The sequence below is a fragment of the Dioscorea cayenensis genome, chromosome 13, assembly GCF_009730915.1.
Source record: "Dioscorea cayenensis subsp. rotundata cultivar TDr96_F1 chromosome 13, TDr96_F1_v2_PseudoChromosome.rev07_lg8_w22 25.fasta, whole genome shotgun sequence".
Lineage (NCBI taxonomy): Eukaryota > Viridiplantae > Streptophyta > Magnoliopsida > Dioscoreales > Dioscoreaceae > Dioscorea > Dioscorea cayenensis.
Window position 1 is genome coordinate 1,913,717 of NC_052483.1, and position 14,507 is coordinate 1,928,223.

Below are 14,507 nucleotides of genomic sequence, written 5' to 3' on the forward strand. Positions count from 1 at the left end.
AATATATTATTTTAAATTTTTATTTAATTTCTATATTTATATTTGATAATATTATCAAAATTGAATTTTAGATATATATTAAAAAAATCATAATTAAATTTTAAAAATAAACAAATATAAAAAAATAATGTTATAATAATTTATTCTATAAATTATAAAAACATCCCTGAAAAAAATAAGATACTTAATAAAAAAATCAATTGGATATAACTTATGAGAATTACTTATAATATTTTTATATTCAAAAATCTTACTTAGATATTTATAAAATTTGAAGCTATATAAAAATATAAATAGTAGATATATGAAAAATTTAAAAACAAAAAAACCAAGATAGTTAAACATGAAACAAAAAACAAAAGGTAGAGTTACCATTTGAGTTCTAAATAAATGTCATTTTTATGTGATTATATAATTTAAGATAAACAAATATATATCAACTCTGTAATTTTTGAATTTATGGACATGTGTTTAAAAGATTGTAATATAATGTATAATTAATTTATTTTTATTATTATTTAAATTTAATTCGATAATTTGAACAATGGGTAACAACGGGTAGCGGGTACTCTACGAGTATCACCCAGTACCCTCAGGAGTAAGAGTAAGGGTATGATTTTTTTACCGAAGGGTGCGGAGTAGAATGCGGGTATGGGGTAGGGGTTACAGTGCAGGGTGAGGGTTTTTGGCATACTCTACCCATACCCTACCCGTTGCCATCCCTAGCTTTGGATCACCAAAAGGCATTTCATAGAGTGGTGTTGGCCCCACTGGTTTTTACTTTTTTTAGCCAGAGTTTTATGGCTCAAATTTAATATAAATTACTAAATAAAGCGGATTTATAGCTCAATTCTCATATAAATTATGTGCAGGTAGAACGTTATTATCTTTATGTAAAAATCTTTTGTATAAATTAAATGAAGGTGCATGAACAGAGTGTCATTGTTTTAGTATAAATGACTCTAATTGTATATGCACTTGCCATATTTGTTTAAAAAATAAAACATAATAATGTATTGTAACGGACGCAACTAATTTGTTTTATATTTTTTTCTCTCACTTGTGAAAGTCAAAATCATTAATTTATAAAAATAAATTTTTTATTACACACCGGTCTTTTTGAAGCACTATTATTAAATTAATTTTAAAATTCATTACTAAAAATCTTACGAAAAAAATAGATCTCTCCTAAACTATTTATATAAGCAATTTAAAGGCCTGTTACTTGAATCAATTCTTAAGTAAAATAATTTTTTTCATCCTTGCACTTGTTTGTTATTTAAATAAAATAATTATATAAATAAATATATTTTAAAAAAATTATTTCATAATTGATTATAGCTCAAAATATAAAAAGCATATATTATATAAAAAAAAGTAAATATTTACAAATGTAAAAGTAAAGATAGAAAAGGCATTTTACTATCTCTATATGGTACTGAACCATAACAAATGGTTAATTAAATTCAATTAGATACTTATGTACATATATGAAAAAAAAACTTAAAAAGGTAAGTGTAATTTGAAGCTTTTATAGAGGTGTGTGTGTATATATATATATATATATATATATATGAAAATATAAATTTCTTCAAGAATTGCCCTCATTGATCCTCTGATTATTAAACAAAAAAATAAAGGGGAAATAGAAGAAAAGAAAGAACACAAACATAATAGCATAAAATGACATTATAAAATTTCCATTAGAAATTAGGAACATGGAAACATATAGGACAACTTCACTCCTAAAAAACACAAGCAGAGATAGAACAAGAACAATAACCATAGCATGAAATCTACTAGAAATTGTTAACATTAATATGATGAGGAACAGAAAGAACAGCAAAGACTAATCTTAATTAATCTTTGCATTTATGAAAGCAAGCAAATGGGAGGAAGATCAAGGGAGTTCCATAGTGATGATTCACCTTCATTCTTCGCATTCGGATCCGATGGCGATGACAAAGACGATGATGTAGATGTCATCGATGAAGAAGAAGTTAAACACGAAGAATTTGATGAAGAATGAACTTCATTATTAGCGTCGTGTTTCATGATTCCCCAGCTTACCTTGTTATCTTCATGCCTACTGAGTCTCAAGCACTCAGATATACCATTGAGTGCATAAAGTGAAGCCGAAATCTTTCTCTCATACTTCATCCTCTTCATTGCAGCTCTGAGCATTGAAGGCTCATCGCCACTGCTTTCGTCTTCGATCAGTTCTTCAATCTCCTCTGCTATCTCAAATGGTGGATAGAAGCACGAAGAACTGTCTTGTCCATCGATAAACTGGAAATCCATGGCTCCTAAATCATCGACAATTCTTTCTTCTATTTCATCATCCTCTCCATCACCTTTTGCCACCTTCCAATCATACTCCATCTTCACTGATTTGATATCATCTTGCTCTTCAACTCCGCAACTTGGATTTATAGTATCAGTAATAGTATCAGTAGCAAGTGCAGAAATAATCGGTTCCATCAGTAAATCAGTGAACTTAATATCATCATCATCATCATCATCATCGAAGAATTCTTGTTGTAGATATTGCTGCTGCTGCTGCTGCTGCAACTGCTGCAACTGCTGCTGGTGTTGCAATTGCTGTTCTTGCTGCAACAGAAATTGCTGTGATTCTTGTCGATCTTGAGGCAATGCATCATCATCATCGTCAGCAACAGCAGCAGCAACACCATTACAAGGAGCTGCAGCAGCAGCAGCAGAGTTTCTGGCCTTGAGCCTTAGCAGAAGAAGATTGGTAATCTTCGATGGCAAAGCTGATGGCGTAGCAGGCTGAGACGCCGAGCAAGGCCAGAAGTTAGTGCGAGTATTGGAACCTCGAAGAAGGCAGGCAGCTTCGTCATAAGCCCGGGCAGCATCCTCAGCCGTGTCAAACGTGCCAAGCCACACTCGAATTTTCTGAATTGTGTCCTTGATCTCTGCCACCCACCGTCCTGAAGGCCGCTGCCGTACCCCTACAAACCGCTTCCTAGTTCTCCGAACACCACCACTCACTGCCGCAACTGCCGCAGCTGCCGCTGTCTCCCTTACTACACACTCATCCAATTTCTTCTTTTCTTCCACTCCATCAAAGCTCTTCCTCTTCCTAGCCATCTTATTTCAACCTCCAAGTTCTTTGCTTGTCTTAGAAATAAGCTCTAGTGTTTATGAGAGAAGAAAAAGACCGATGTTAAATCTTCTACAAACTCCTGAATTTGGACTAGTTCTTGCACCCTTTCTTATTTCTCATCAAAACTTCATTTGATATATATATATATATACACACACACGCTACAAGTTCTAGTCTTGACTTGGTCTTCCGCTAGACAACTAAGACAAGTTGCCATTTGTTTCATCTCCTCTTTGACACACTCTAAACCATACCTCCATTTTTATTCGTCGAGTCTCCATCAAACCTCAAAACTTAAACCACTAAAAACTCAATCATTACTGTGACTGTAGTCTTGGTTAAAAATAGCGACGATGAGACCTCTAGAATCTCCATTGTTTCTGATCTTCTTGTTCTTGTCATCACCGAGAGAACAAGAATTCATCGGTGTCTACAATGTGTGATCTTCTTGATTGCTAGCGAACGTCATTAAAACTAAATGCTAAGTATATAGTCCAAGATAATTGTATATTTTTCACACTAAGTTCATTGTAAGACTAGGACAACTTCGGGAAGTTTCGGAGCTACTTCCCATGGAAAAGGATGTTTCTACTTGATACGTACTCAAGGCTGCATGTAACCTTCCACAAACACCAAGAAAAGATATCAACAATAATATGTTTACAGAGCAATCCATTAATGGTGAAAATATGTCAAAATCCTGATGATACTTTCACTATCTATAGACTTACAAAATCTGAAGAACAAATATTCTGATGTACAGAGTAATTTGAACACAATCATATTCATTGAATATAAGAACTAAATTCTGAATTAAAACAGGTAATGAAACAGAAATAAGAAATTTTATGAACTGTTTAATTCATTCATATAATAAAAAACACATATGCTGATGCTCTAAGAACTGTAAATTCTGATACAATAGTATGAATGGAAATCATTGAGGAATATAATAATAGAAAATGGTGTCCACATAACGCCGCAAAGCCATGATCTAATGCTGAAGAGAACAACATAAAGCAGTGTCCTTTTGTTAGTTCTTATGCTTCTCGAAATCACCACCATGTAATAAGATTGTATTTTCAAAAATTGCAGAGAAAAAACCAATTACAATTTGACCACATGCTATCATATGCTGATAAAGAAAAGGAAACGGATGTCATATCTTAATGGTAGTATATCTTTGTCCACTTTAACTTAAACACATATGATGCAGAAAAAAAAAAATGGCTGTAACCTTTTGTCCTCAGCTCCTCTCCATTTGGCACCAAATAGGATCATGTCAAGCATATAAACCAAGATAGACAATGACAAAGTCAATACAAGTGTGAAGAACGTCACTAATTAATAATGACTTGAAGAGTTTAATTTGGATGATAACAAATTCAATTAATTGTGATGCTTGTCTCCACATGGAAGCATGACAGAATTCTTTGTAGTCAATATCAAAATATAAGCCTGAAATTTTAGGATTCATAAACCAAAAGGGAAAAAAAAAATCAGAGTAATATCATAATCGACACAATGGAAATTTCATGAAAACTAAAAAAGTCAATTATTTTTAATATTTAGTACTATATTGAGTGTGGTTTATGGTTATATGTTTTCTCCACTTGGCAAGACATTTGAACAACCAATAATGGATTCTAAGCATGAAAAATGAAAGGCCATATCACTCCAACAATTAGTCAAAGAACAGGTCTCCATTCCTGGGACATCAGCTATCAAACATGAACATAATGTCCAACTTGTTTGCATTCATGGAACATGGTCACAAAACCTCCACAATAATAATACATTGGCCTCAAAGATTCTGTTTTATATTCCTCAATCAAATGGTTGTTCAAATGTTCCAATTTCTAATGCTACAAGTACCATCAAGTTCTTTGACTTGATATAATTGATTATACTCAATGAACCAGACTTAATAAATGATAAGCTAATAATCATGTTTAGGGTTCATCTTCCTATAAACTAATGTCCACCTCATTGAATCTGCTTACCTTGACTATCATGGAAATGAAACATGTTACTCAAAGTAAAAGGTGTTCAAAGTTTCATGAGTTTGCTTCTCTTCAATCTTGGCTTTATTTGTAGTGAGGGAAAACCGATAAAAGAAAAGAAACAAGAATGGATATGGCTTTGAAAATGAATAAATATTAAAATGAAAATTTCTAGAGAACAAGAAAATGAAACAAATAGAACTGCAAGTAAATGAAAGAACAACTATTGATTCATTAAACTTCTTCACCCTTTTTTCCTTTTCATAATGTTTTAATTTCTATTTATCCAAACCATCTTTAATATCCCTATCAACCTTTCAGCAATCAAAATATCAAAGAAAGAGTTGCCACTCTTCAGTTAGTTTTGGCTGCTAGTAACCAAGTGCTTCCAAGTTTCAACAGATCTTTCACTTGATGTCAATCTTAAAATAAACTAATGCAAAGGAAGAAAATAGCAAAGTTAAGGATGATAATTGCTTGCATAATCAAACACAGAAGTGACAACAAGAATCTGACAAGTTCATTCCACTTTAATATAAGTCTCAATGAACCAGACAAGAATACATGGGAATTCATCCAACTATAGAAACATATATGATTTTATTAATGTAATTTTGGGCATTTCAAATTGTTCTTACAATTAGAGATGACACAGAACCACGATTGGGCAATCTTGTTAGCTGGATAGAAAGAACATATTCTTCACCAACAATAAGGAATGAATACAGCTGTATATCTGAACACTGGGGGGTATAAAGATAAGTAAAAGAGTATTTGCCTTGTCATTGGACTCTGCAACTTTCTTCTTCAGCTCTTAGAAATACTAGCCCACGAGATATTCTCTGCAGATGAAAACATACCGTGAAGAACATTATAAAGCAAGCAAGAATAGGGAAATGGCTCTTCAATTAAGGCAACAAGTGTACCTCTCGAGTGTCTCTCAAAGATAGCAGTTCCAGCCTCTCCGCTGGCCTCAAGTTTAATAAGTTGATGAGCTGCCGTAAATGCAGTAATTAGAATGTTTAATCCCTCTCACAGATATTCATGGAGAAAAATGGAATATAAACACAGAGAATGCCATAATAAAGAATATTTTCTCACCCAAAAGCTGAATCGCTCAGGATCCTGAGGTCCAGGCATCCCCTCAGCTTGAAGGAGTTCCAGATGTCTTGACCTCCTACCTGAGAATCCCAGATAATAGCAAAGCACAATGGACATTTATCAAAATTTTATCAGGTGAAATAAACAAAAATAGCTTTTGTTCTTGCATAAGTGTGGCATGATCAGATGGTGAGAAGGCCAACATCAATGCAGGCATAATGTGGAAGATGAAAGTTCAGTATCTCTTGTGAGTGGATGAACATGACCCTCAAAGTAAATCTCAACAGAGATGTTTTTTTTACCCCTTAATGGCAATTTTATGAGCAATTGATGGCAGTAAACATATATAGCAAGGTCCCTCTTAAACGGAGAATGTGAATAATTATGCACAAAAGTTGTAAGCATTCAGACCCAAAGATTGAATTAAAGACAGGACTTTGCATCTCATGAAGTGCATTACCAATTCTTGCAGCTTCTCTTGCACGCCTTATCCAAGATTGGGCCAAGTCAGCTGCTGAGCGAGCCAATTGTTGCAACTGCCAAAGGTTAGAAATTAGAAAATGGCATATCAATCATATGTTTTTCTCATTTCTGATCAGACAGAAATAATAGATACTGAGAACAGATTGAGCCAAGGAGTTATGAATATAATGAACTGAATGCAAATTTTTTCAAGACTACAAAAATTTTTGTTTATTTGCAAATTGAAATTTTACGTCCAGCAAAATATATCTCCGTGCTGACTGTCTGATCAACAGTTCCGAACTAGAAGAAAAACCAGAACATCTGCATTTAGTGCTATATTACAGATTCCCTCTTTTAAGATGTAAAATAGATCTTCATGCTCAATACATAAGTTCAAATGTTAACATTTGAAAACTCCATGTCAATTGTTTAAGAGTTTAAAAAAATAAGATAGAGAACCTAAGAGACCAATAAAGCACACTCAGCTATATATAGCAGAACCATGTGATCTCCAGCCTCACACGCAGCCTTTAGTATTCCCAATTTCATTTCAGATGCAAAGGCAAGTTATGAACTTCAACATAACATTCACACAAAAATGTTGATAAAGAGCAAAGCATATAGAGCTCTTACATCCTCTTTTTCTTGAGTCCCCCCTGATGGTTGAATATCCTGAACCCACTCTACCTCTGCAACACGATACCTACATTGATTATTGCGAACATTATATCTGACCAAGAAAAATAGACTAACAAATCAGTTGATGGCCATCAAATTAGCTAATAACTCACCCATCTTGATCCCAAGATCGCAAAGTATGAAAACGGCGGCAACCTTCTACCTACGGACAACTACAAGTCATCATCTTTTGAAGTAAAACACATCATTCTCTTTAAATAATGGAATTGGGAATGTGCCTTAAAATATAGCCAGCACTGAGTTTTCTTTTAACGAGGACTGTGGGTATATTTTAAAACATCATGGAAGGTGCACAATTATATCCTGCATCATGCTGGATAAGGTTTAGTAGGTAGTAAATCTATGCACCATTAAAGCCCATTTATGTTATTGTGGTTTCAGCTCACTTATATTAGAGTAGCAAATAGTTCCACATTAGTTATATTGTTAAACATGGATCTGAATATATAAGCCTGAGCCTCTCACCTTATAAACTTTAAGCTTTTGGGTCAATTCAGCCCCTTATAATATGTTTGGTTGCTATATAGCATTGTATTTAAGTTTGGTAATTGGTTTGTTTACAAAACAACTACGTAAAATTATACTAGCACATATAAAGGCATATTAGAGTAACAAATAATCCCACATTAGCCATATTGGTAAATATAGATCTGAATATATAAGCTTGTGTTTCCCATCCCATAAGCTTCAACCCAAGATAATACATTTGGCTAGCAGCTAATATCTTAATAATGTGAAAATTGCTTCTTAGAACAAGCAACTAAAATAATTATAATTTTTCTTTATCCAACACCTTTAATCCATATGTTACAACATCTCTCGACAGTATTTGGTCAAGTTTGGTGGATAGTCACTTTGTTTTCTAAATTTTGGTTGATATAGCAATTCATTTTCTTTTATAATATAGATAAGATTCAATGGAGAACAGCTTAGGATCATAACTCAAAAGGTGAAAATCATATCACACCTCCAAATAGAATCGTCCATCTGGAAGTGGCTCACACCTGTAGTTAGATTGAAGGTAAATATCAGGAGGTTATTAAACCAAGAAATTGCAGAGATCAAGGATTGCTCACTCAGAAATTTCCACTTCACAAGCATAATCTGCAATTGAACCTGTTGAAGAGTCGATACCGACCTAAAAAGTTATGAAGATAACAGTTATGAATCATAGGGGAACCCTCATGCTTCTAGTATATAAACCAGATGTCCAAGGTTTTGTACCATTCCCATCCGATGATTTCCTTCCATTATTCTCCTCACCTGTTTCAAATGTGGAAGATAGAATGAAACTAAGTAATACAAAAATATATGAGAAAGGCATAACCAAAATAAAGAGATGCATTAATCCAAAAGACAAATCAGAAGAGGCACCATAACACACCCTCATCATCATCACCATAACCATCATCAGCATTGCTGCAATTTACATAATCACATGATCATTATGATCAAAGAAACCACATGCACGGTGGGGAGCCAAACTCAAAGTTTAGAAGGATCTAATAAGGAGATTAACGGATTTGTAGCTTATACAACCAGGAACAAACCACAAGGATTTCTGAATTCCAACACTATGACATTTCAATGTTCACCATGGAACAATATCAACTTCAATTAACATATAATTCTTAAGGGCAGTGTTTTAATAACTATAGTATAGACCAGGTCAAGCATGGACATGAAAGTAAGAGCATTTTCTCATGGTAAAACAAGACAGTCAATAATTGCAATTCAGAATACAATTGCAAATTGATTTTTTATACAGCCCAGTCTACAACTAGTTTTGACTATTGTAGCGATGGTTTATCCTCATCAACACATATTGAGAATCTGTGATCCCATGTCTCCCCATGCCTCCATCAGCAAACTGAAATACTTCTCTGGTTTACAAAGAATCCTGCATCCATTTCCAAGTATCATCTCAAGCTAAGGCAATTTTTTTCCTATTATTTCTTACACATCCCTACCCCTCATTATCCTCAGACATTACAAGTCTGCTACAGGCAAAGGCAAATAAACAAATGAATTACCAGAAGAACAGCTACAGTGACCTAGAACACCAGAAAAAGAGTCCGTGACTTGCTCATATACCATCATCTAGCAGTTCAAGCCAGGTGCCTGCTAGTTGGCAGAACAAGTGTACAATCTTCTAATGTTTAATGTGCTTGAAAAGGCTCGTTGCCTATGTTTTCATGATAGTTTCATGCAGCAGGTGCATCCCCATGATGTGGTTGCTTTACCTGAATCTAAACACTCTTGGAATTGAACAGGAGAAGGTGATGGCAGTTATTTTATTTCTGAACCATGTATAGTGGAACAACCAAAACAATCTTATAAAGCTTCCAAGGCAATGAGCCTTATTTCCTCAGACCAATCTTTGTCAAAGATAAAGTGGGTTATGCTTGACAGAAACAACTTCAGATGATGTATCAATTTTAAGAGCCTAAGCCAATCTCCATATAGTGCATGAAGAATTTATAGTTACGATAAACTTTAATCCACTAAAATTCCAAATTATCAATAAGGAATTTTGACCTATAAAAATGTAATAAATACCATAAGTGTAGACCATGCAAATGCAGGAAATTCTTAGATCATCAACATTTTTGAGAACAAACAAAGTAAAAAATCTTTTTTTAAATTAAGACAATCTAGACAATAACAGAAACAAGTAGAACAGGATACTTTTTCATCTCACCATCAGTCTGTATCGAGGTTCAAATATATTAAGTGACAACTTTTGGCAAGGTAGAACAACATCCATGACAAACAGAGGCATCAAATCAACACCCAAATAAGTCAAACTTTCTTGCTCAGATTTCCTCTCAGCATACTCCTCTGGAAAATTTTTCTGTATAATGTTGTTCAACGTCACACTGAAGAGTTTAACACAATAATTCAATAAGAAACTCCAAAAAGGTCAAGATGCCAAGAACACTAATCAAAGCCAAAATTATAAGCCAATCAATTGAAAAGAAAAGGCAGCAAATTAAACATAATGATGAAGAGTTGCCTTGGGTAAAATAAAGTTTATGTAAAAACTTCTACCATAAATATGACAATGATACCTAACAGGAAACTCTAAAAGAGTTAATTTGTCAAGAACATTAATCAAAATTGAACTTGCGAGCTAATCAATCAAAAAGAAAATGTCTTGAACATCATGGTGAAGAGGTGCATGGGGTAAAATAAATTTATGGATGTGGCAACTTCCGTCACAAGTATGAGAGCAATACCTAATAGGATATGTTCTAGGACTGATGAATAGAACAGTCCGACACATTGGGCACTTATTACCTGTAATTCAAGGACAACACATATCATACAACAAGTTAATCTTACACCATCAACTAACAAAAAAGAGCAAAGACAAGTAAACCTCACCATGGTCCATAGACTGAAGCAAACAAGTGCGGCATAAAGAATGGCCACAAGGAGTGGTAACTGGTTCATACAACAACTTTAAGCATAGTGTACATTCAAAGTCATCAGTACGCTGTGGTTTCCAATATTTTGCCCTTTTGGCCGAACCAGCTGTGATCCTTTCCAAATCCTGGAGGCAGGCTTGGAGAAGATGGCTATATTTCACATACAATAGTGTCAAGACTGTCAGAAATCACGCTAAAAAATTTGGCAGAATATGCACGAACAGTTTAAAACGTATCACAGATCTATAATGCATAAAGCCTCACCAAAAAGGATCAACTTGAAGTCCTAAAAGAAGTGTTTCATGTGCTTCTTCATACCGCTCCAACTGCCAGGTACAGAAAATAAAAAGAAAAATGTAAGCCATATGACCATTCCTGAGAAGTATGCTTCATACAGGAGTCCAATAGAAGAAGCCAATGCTCTATTGCTAGTATGCTAACATCAATAAATTGAGTTCAAAGTCAAAATGTCATCGTTTAGGGTTTAGGTCATGCCGTGTCTAAACTGAGAAAAGTCGTTACTAACAGCCAAGTTAGCCAACAATGCTGAAAGACTTACCAACAAATAGGAAATTCTATATTAGTAAAATATATCTTGATTGTTGTCCACACAAACTATAAAAGTCTGGTTTAAAGTTTAAACAAATTCATATTAAAACCACAATATGAAGAAATATAACTTGTTGTTATTCCAACTAGTTAATGGATATCTTATTATGGGAATAAAACAATACTTAAGAAACACCAACCAGAGACATCAGATATAGACCGCTAACTTAGGTTTTCATTTAAGGATGCAGCTACATTAGCAAACCAGTATAACTATAGGGATAAGAACCATGAAAGGCAAAAGCACCAATCTTTCATAAATTAAAAAGAAATAATTACCAGAATTAAAGCACCGGCCTTCAGAAAATATGATTTAGGTACACCTGCCCCCAAGCTTATCAATTTTTCAGCATCCTTAAGAGCAAGCTGAGATAATATTTTTGAAGATCAGAGCAATCTGAGAAAAGTAGTAATTTTATAGGATGCTCTTTTTCACCATAATCACTAATCCAAATCCAGAACTTTAGCATTTAAGAAAAAGGACTACCTCAGCATGTGTCGTAGGATCTAGACCATTTAGCGGTTGATATTCAGATTCTGATGCAGTTCGATCTCTAAGAACCTGGCTAATCCTGATACATGATGATGTTCAATTAGAAAGCTATTATACATGCTGGAGTATGATATATTTATATGCAATGGCAAAGAGGAAGAATGGACATAAGTTTTAAGATAAATATTCTTTTTAAAAAAAAGTCTTGAATAAAATGTTGAATTCAAATGAAAATGACAAATTCAAAATTAAAGACATGAAGAATCTCACCTTACAAGAGACAATAATCAGAAAATTACCTGCAAAAAGCAGCACTTCGATTGCTCAGAATGACAGGATCTCCTGGTTTTAGAAGATGTGCTTTTGAGTAACATGTGATTGCCTGCATACCAGACCTATCAGGAATTGGAAACTAAACCAAAGCCACAAAGCAAAACAAGAAGCTTCATTAGCATTGTAAAAAATCAGATATTAAAGAATCCAAAGAATAACCAAATAACCTGAGGCTTATAGCAAATCCAACAAAACTTTAATATCACCTCAGGCAACAACTCCTTTGAAACTTCTTGTCACCATCACAATGATGCTTGCCATCAATTTACTTCCCATACTACCATTTTATCACCAGAAAACTTGATTATCATTCTCATAACACTGAAAAAGCTAAATCCTCAAAAGAAGTACATCTCATCCTATACTTTTTTCTTAATCCATCAAATCTCTAATCTAACTCAAATATCAACCTCTTCAAGCATTCACTCACTTTAACCCACAACAACATATTCAGATACTCTTCTCACAGTTGCAAGATTTTTACTTATCAAAGCAAGACTTAAACATTATGCTTGACTCGTCTTATTACACAAACAACCAATGTAAGAATACACTCATCCACTTCTTCAACTCTTCCAATACTCACAGATAACGACATCATACAATCATCCAACAACCAAGCACCACTGAATTGAACTCAAATAGTTCAAGTACTTCCAATTCCCCTGATACATGTCAATCATTCAACCACCAAACATTTGAACTCAAATAGCTCAAGTACTTCCCATTCCCTTGATACCATGTCAATCATTCAACCGCCAAACATTTGAACTCAAAAAGCTCAAGTACTTCCCATTCCCCTGATACCATATCAATCATTCAACTACCAAACATTTGAGCTCAAATAGCTCAAGTACGTCGAATTCCCCCGATACCATGTCAATCATTCAACCACCAAAAACAGATCACACAATCAAACTCACACAAAGCCACCGACTTTATCCAATCCCACAATTAAAACCATCCAACTAGCAAGAAAAATCAAATAAAAAACCAAAATCAAACATCCTTACATCCTCAAAACGCCGCATCCTAAACGACCGGTTCCCAGTGCGCACAAGATCAAAAGCCATCGCTCCCTGCCCATTCTCCTCCCCGTCCACCTACAATGCCACAAAAATCATCACAAATCTCCACCAAAACCATCAAAAACCAAAAAATCAAAACCAATCTCACCAGTTGAAACTCCTCCACATCGAATGCCTCCCAACCCGACCTGGAAACCAAAGTCTCAGCCATGCGAGCAGCGAATCCAAATCCCTCTCCTCAACTAGAAGGGATAGAGAGATTGATATAGATCAGTCCTCCCATCAACGCGCGGCCATGAATCCAAGACGTGGCCTTTCGTTTCTCTTCATTCTCTTTCCCTTTTTCTTCTCGCGGGTTTTCTATTTATCTTGTTTTTTCACTGAGACTTTTCAATCCACCGGGCCCAGTCAGTTATTTGAACGGGCCAGATCTCATGTCTCATTGAGCCCGGCCCGGAATTTTGTTTTAATTTATGAAATAAAAATTATAGAAAAGGAGATTTTTTTCCTTTTTACAAAATTTAACTAATTAAATGTATAAGATATTAATTATCAACTAAAACATTATTATAAAATTAATTGTTAAATATTTTATTTTAATTATTTATTGGACTTTATTAAAGGGAGATAAAATTAGAAAGATGAAATTAATATCATGAAGTGAGTGATTACAGAGTAATATATTTTTTATTGAAAGTTTTAAGATCTTGAAATTAATTTTAAAATTAAATATTTAGTTCAATAAATGACTTCATTAATTAATACCTTTATTTCCAATGTTGATAAAAAGAGAAAAATGCGTATACATTTTTATTTTTCTTTTTCATAAAAGAATTTAGTAGACTGCTAATTAAAAAATATTAATTTAATTTTTTTTTTAATAACGCTTGTGTGAGATGCTTTATGTTGATTATTATGGACCCGTCTTTTTCGAGCTTGGCCCATTAACAAATATACGTGTTTCCAAAATATTCATAAATTTATATTATCTTTGAAATTTTTCTTAATTTAAAATTAAAAAATAATATAACAATAGATCTTTGTTATAATCAAATTCAAAGAAGACACAAAAGTCTCATATACACATAATTCTAGACAAATGCAGACTTTAAGCGCTATATTCATTAAATGTATACGCACAAGGTAAAGAATTGATCATCCAATCTGTGCACTCAATGATATAGAATTTAGTAAACTCACATCTATAACTGGAACCCA

The 14,507-nt window shown here is 33.8% G+C and overlaps 2 protein-coding genes across 2 annotated transcripts; both read right to left on the reverse strand.

The window, feature by feature from the left end:
• Positions 1-1,765: 1,765 nt before the first annotated feature.
• On the reverse strand, positions 1,766-3,797 carry LOC120274574. Its single transcript, XM_039281119.1, has one exon. It carries the CDS (start codon positions 3,109-3,111, stop codon positions 1,873-1,875), a length of 1,239 nt encoding a protein of 412 aa, XP_039137053.1. The 5' UTR covers positions 3,112-3,797; the 3' UTR covers positions 1,766-1,872.
• A 1,904-nt stretch (positions 3,798-5,701) lies between these two features.
• On the reverse strand, positions 5,702-13,609 carry LOC120274497 (LON peptidase N-terminal domain and RING finger protein 1-like). The gene is made up of 18 exons (XM_039281038.1): positions 13,438-13,609; positions 13,275-13,364; positions 12,228-12,310; positions 11,923-12,007; positions 11,715-11,801; positions 11,091-11,152; positions 10,783-10,976; positions 10,635-10,695; positions 10,097-10,274; positions 8,620-8,658; positions 8,472-8,533; positions 8,363-8,399; positions 7,488-7,537; positions 7,330-7,399; positions 6,692-6,767; positions 6,232-6,311; positions 6,057-6,125; positions 5,702-5,972 (listed from the first exon to the last, which is right to left on the reverse strand). The coding sequence occupies exons 1-18, from the start codon at positions 13,498-13,500 to the stop codon at positions 5,913-5,915; spliced, it is 1,446 nt and encodes a 481-aa protein (XP_039136972.1). The 5' UTR covers positions 13,501-13,609; the 3' UTR covers positions 5,702-5,912.
• Between the last annotated feature and the right edge of the window lie 898 nt (positions 13,610-14,507).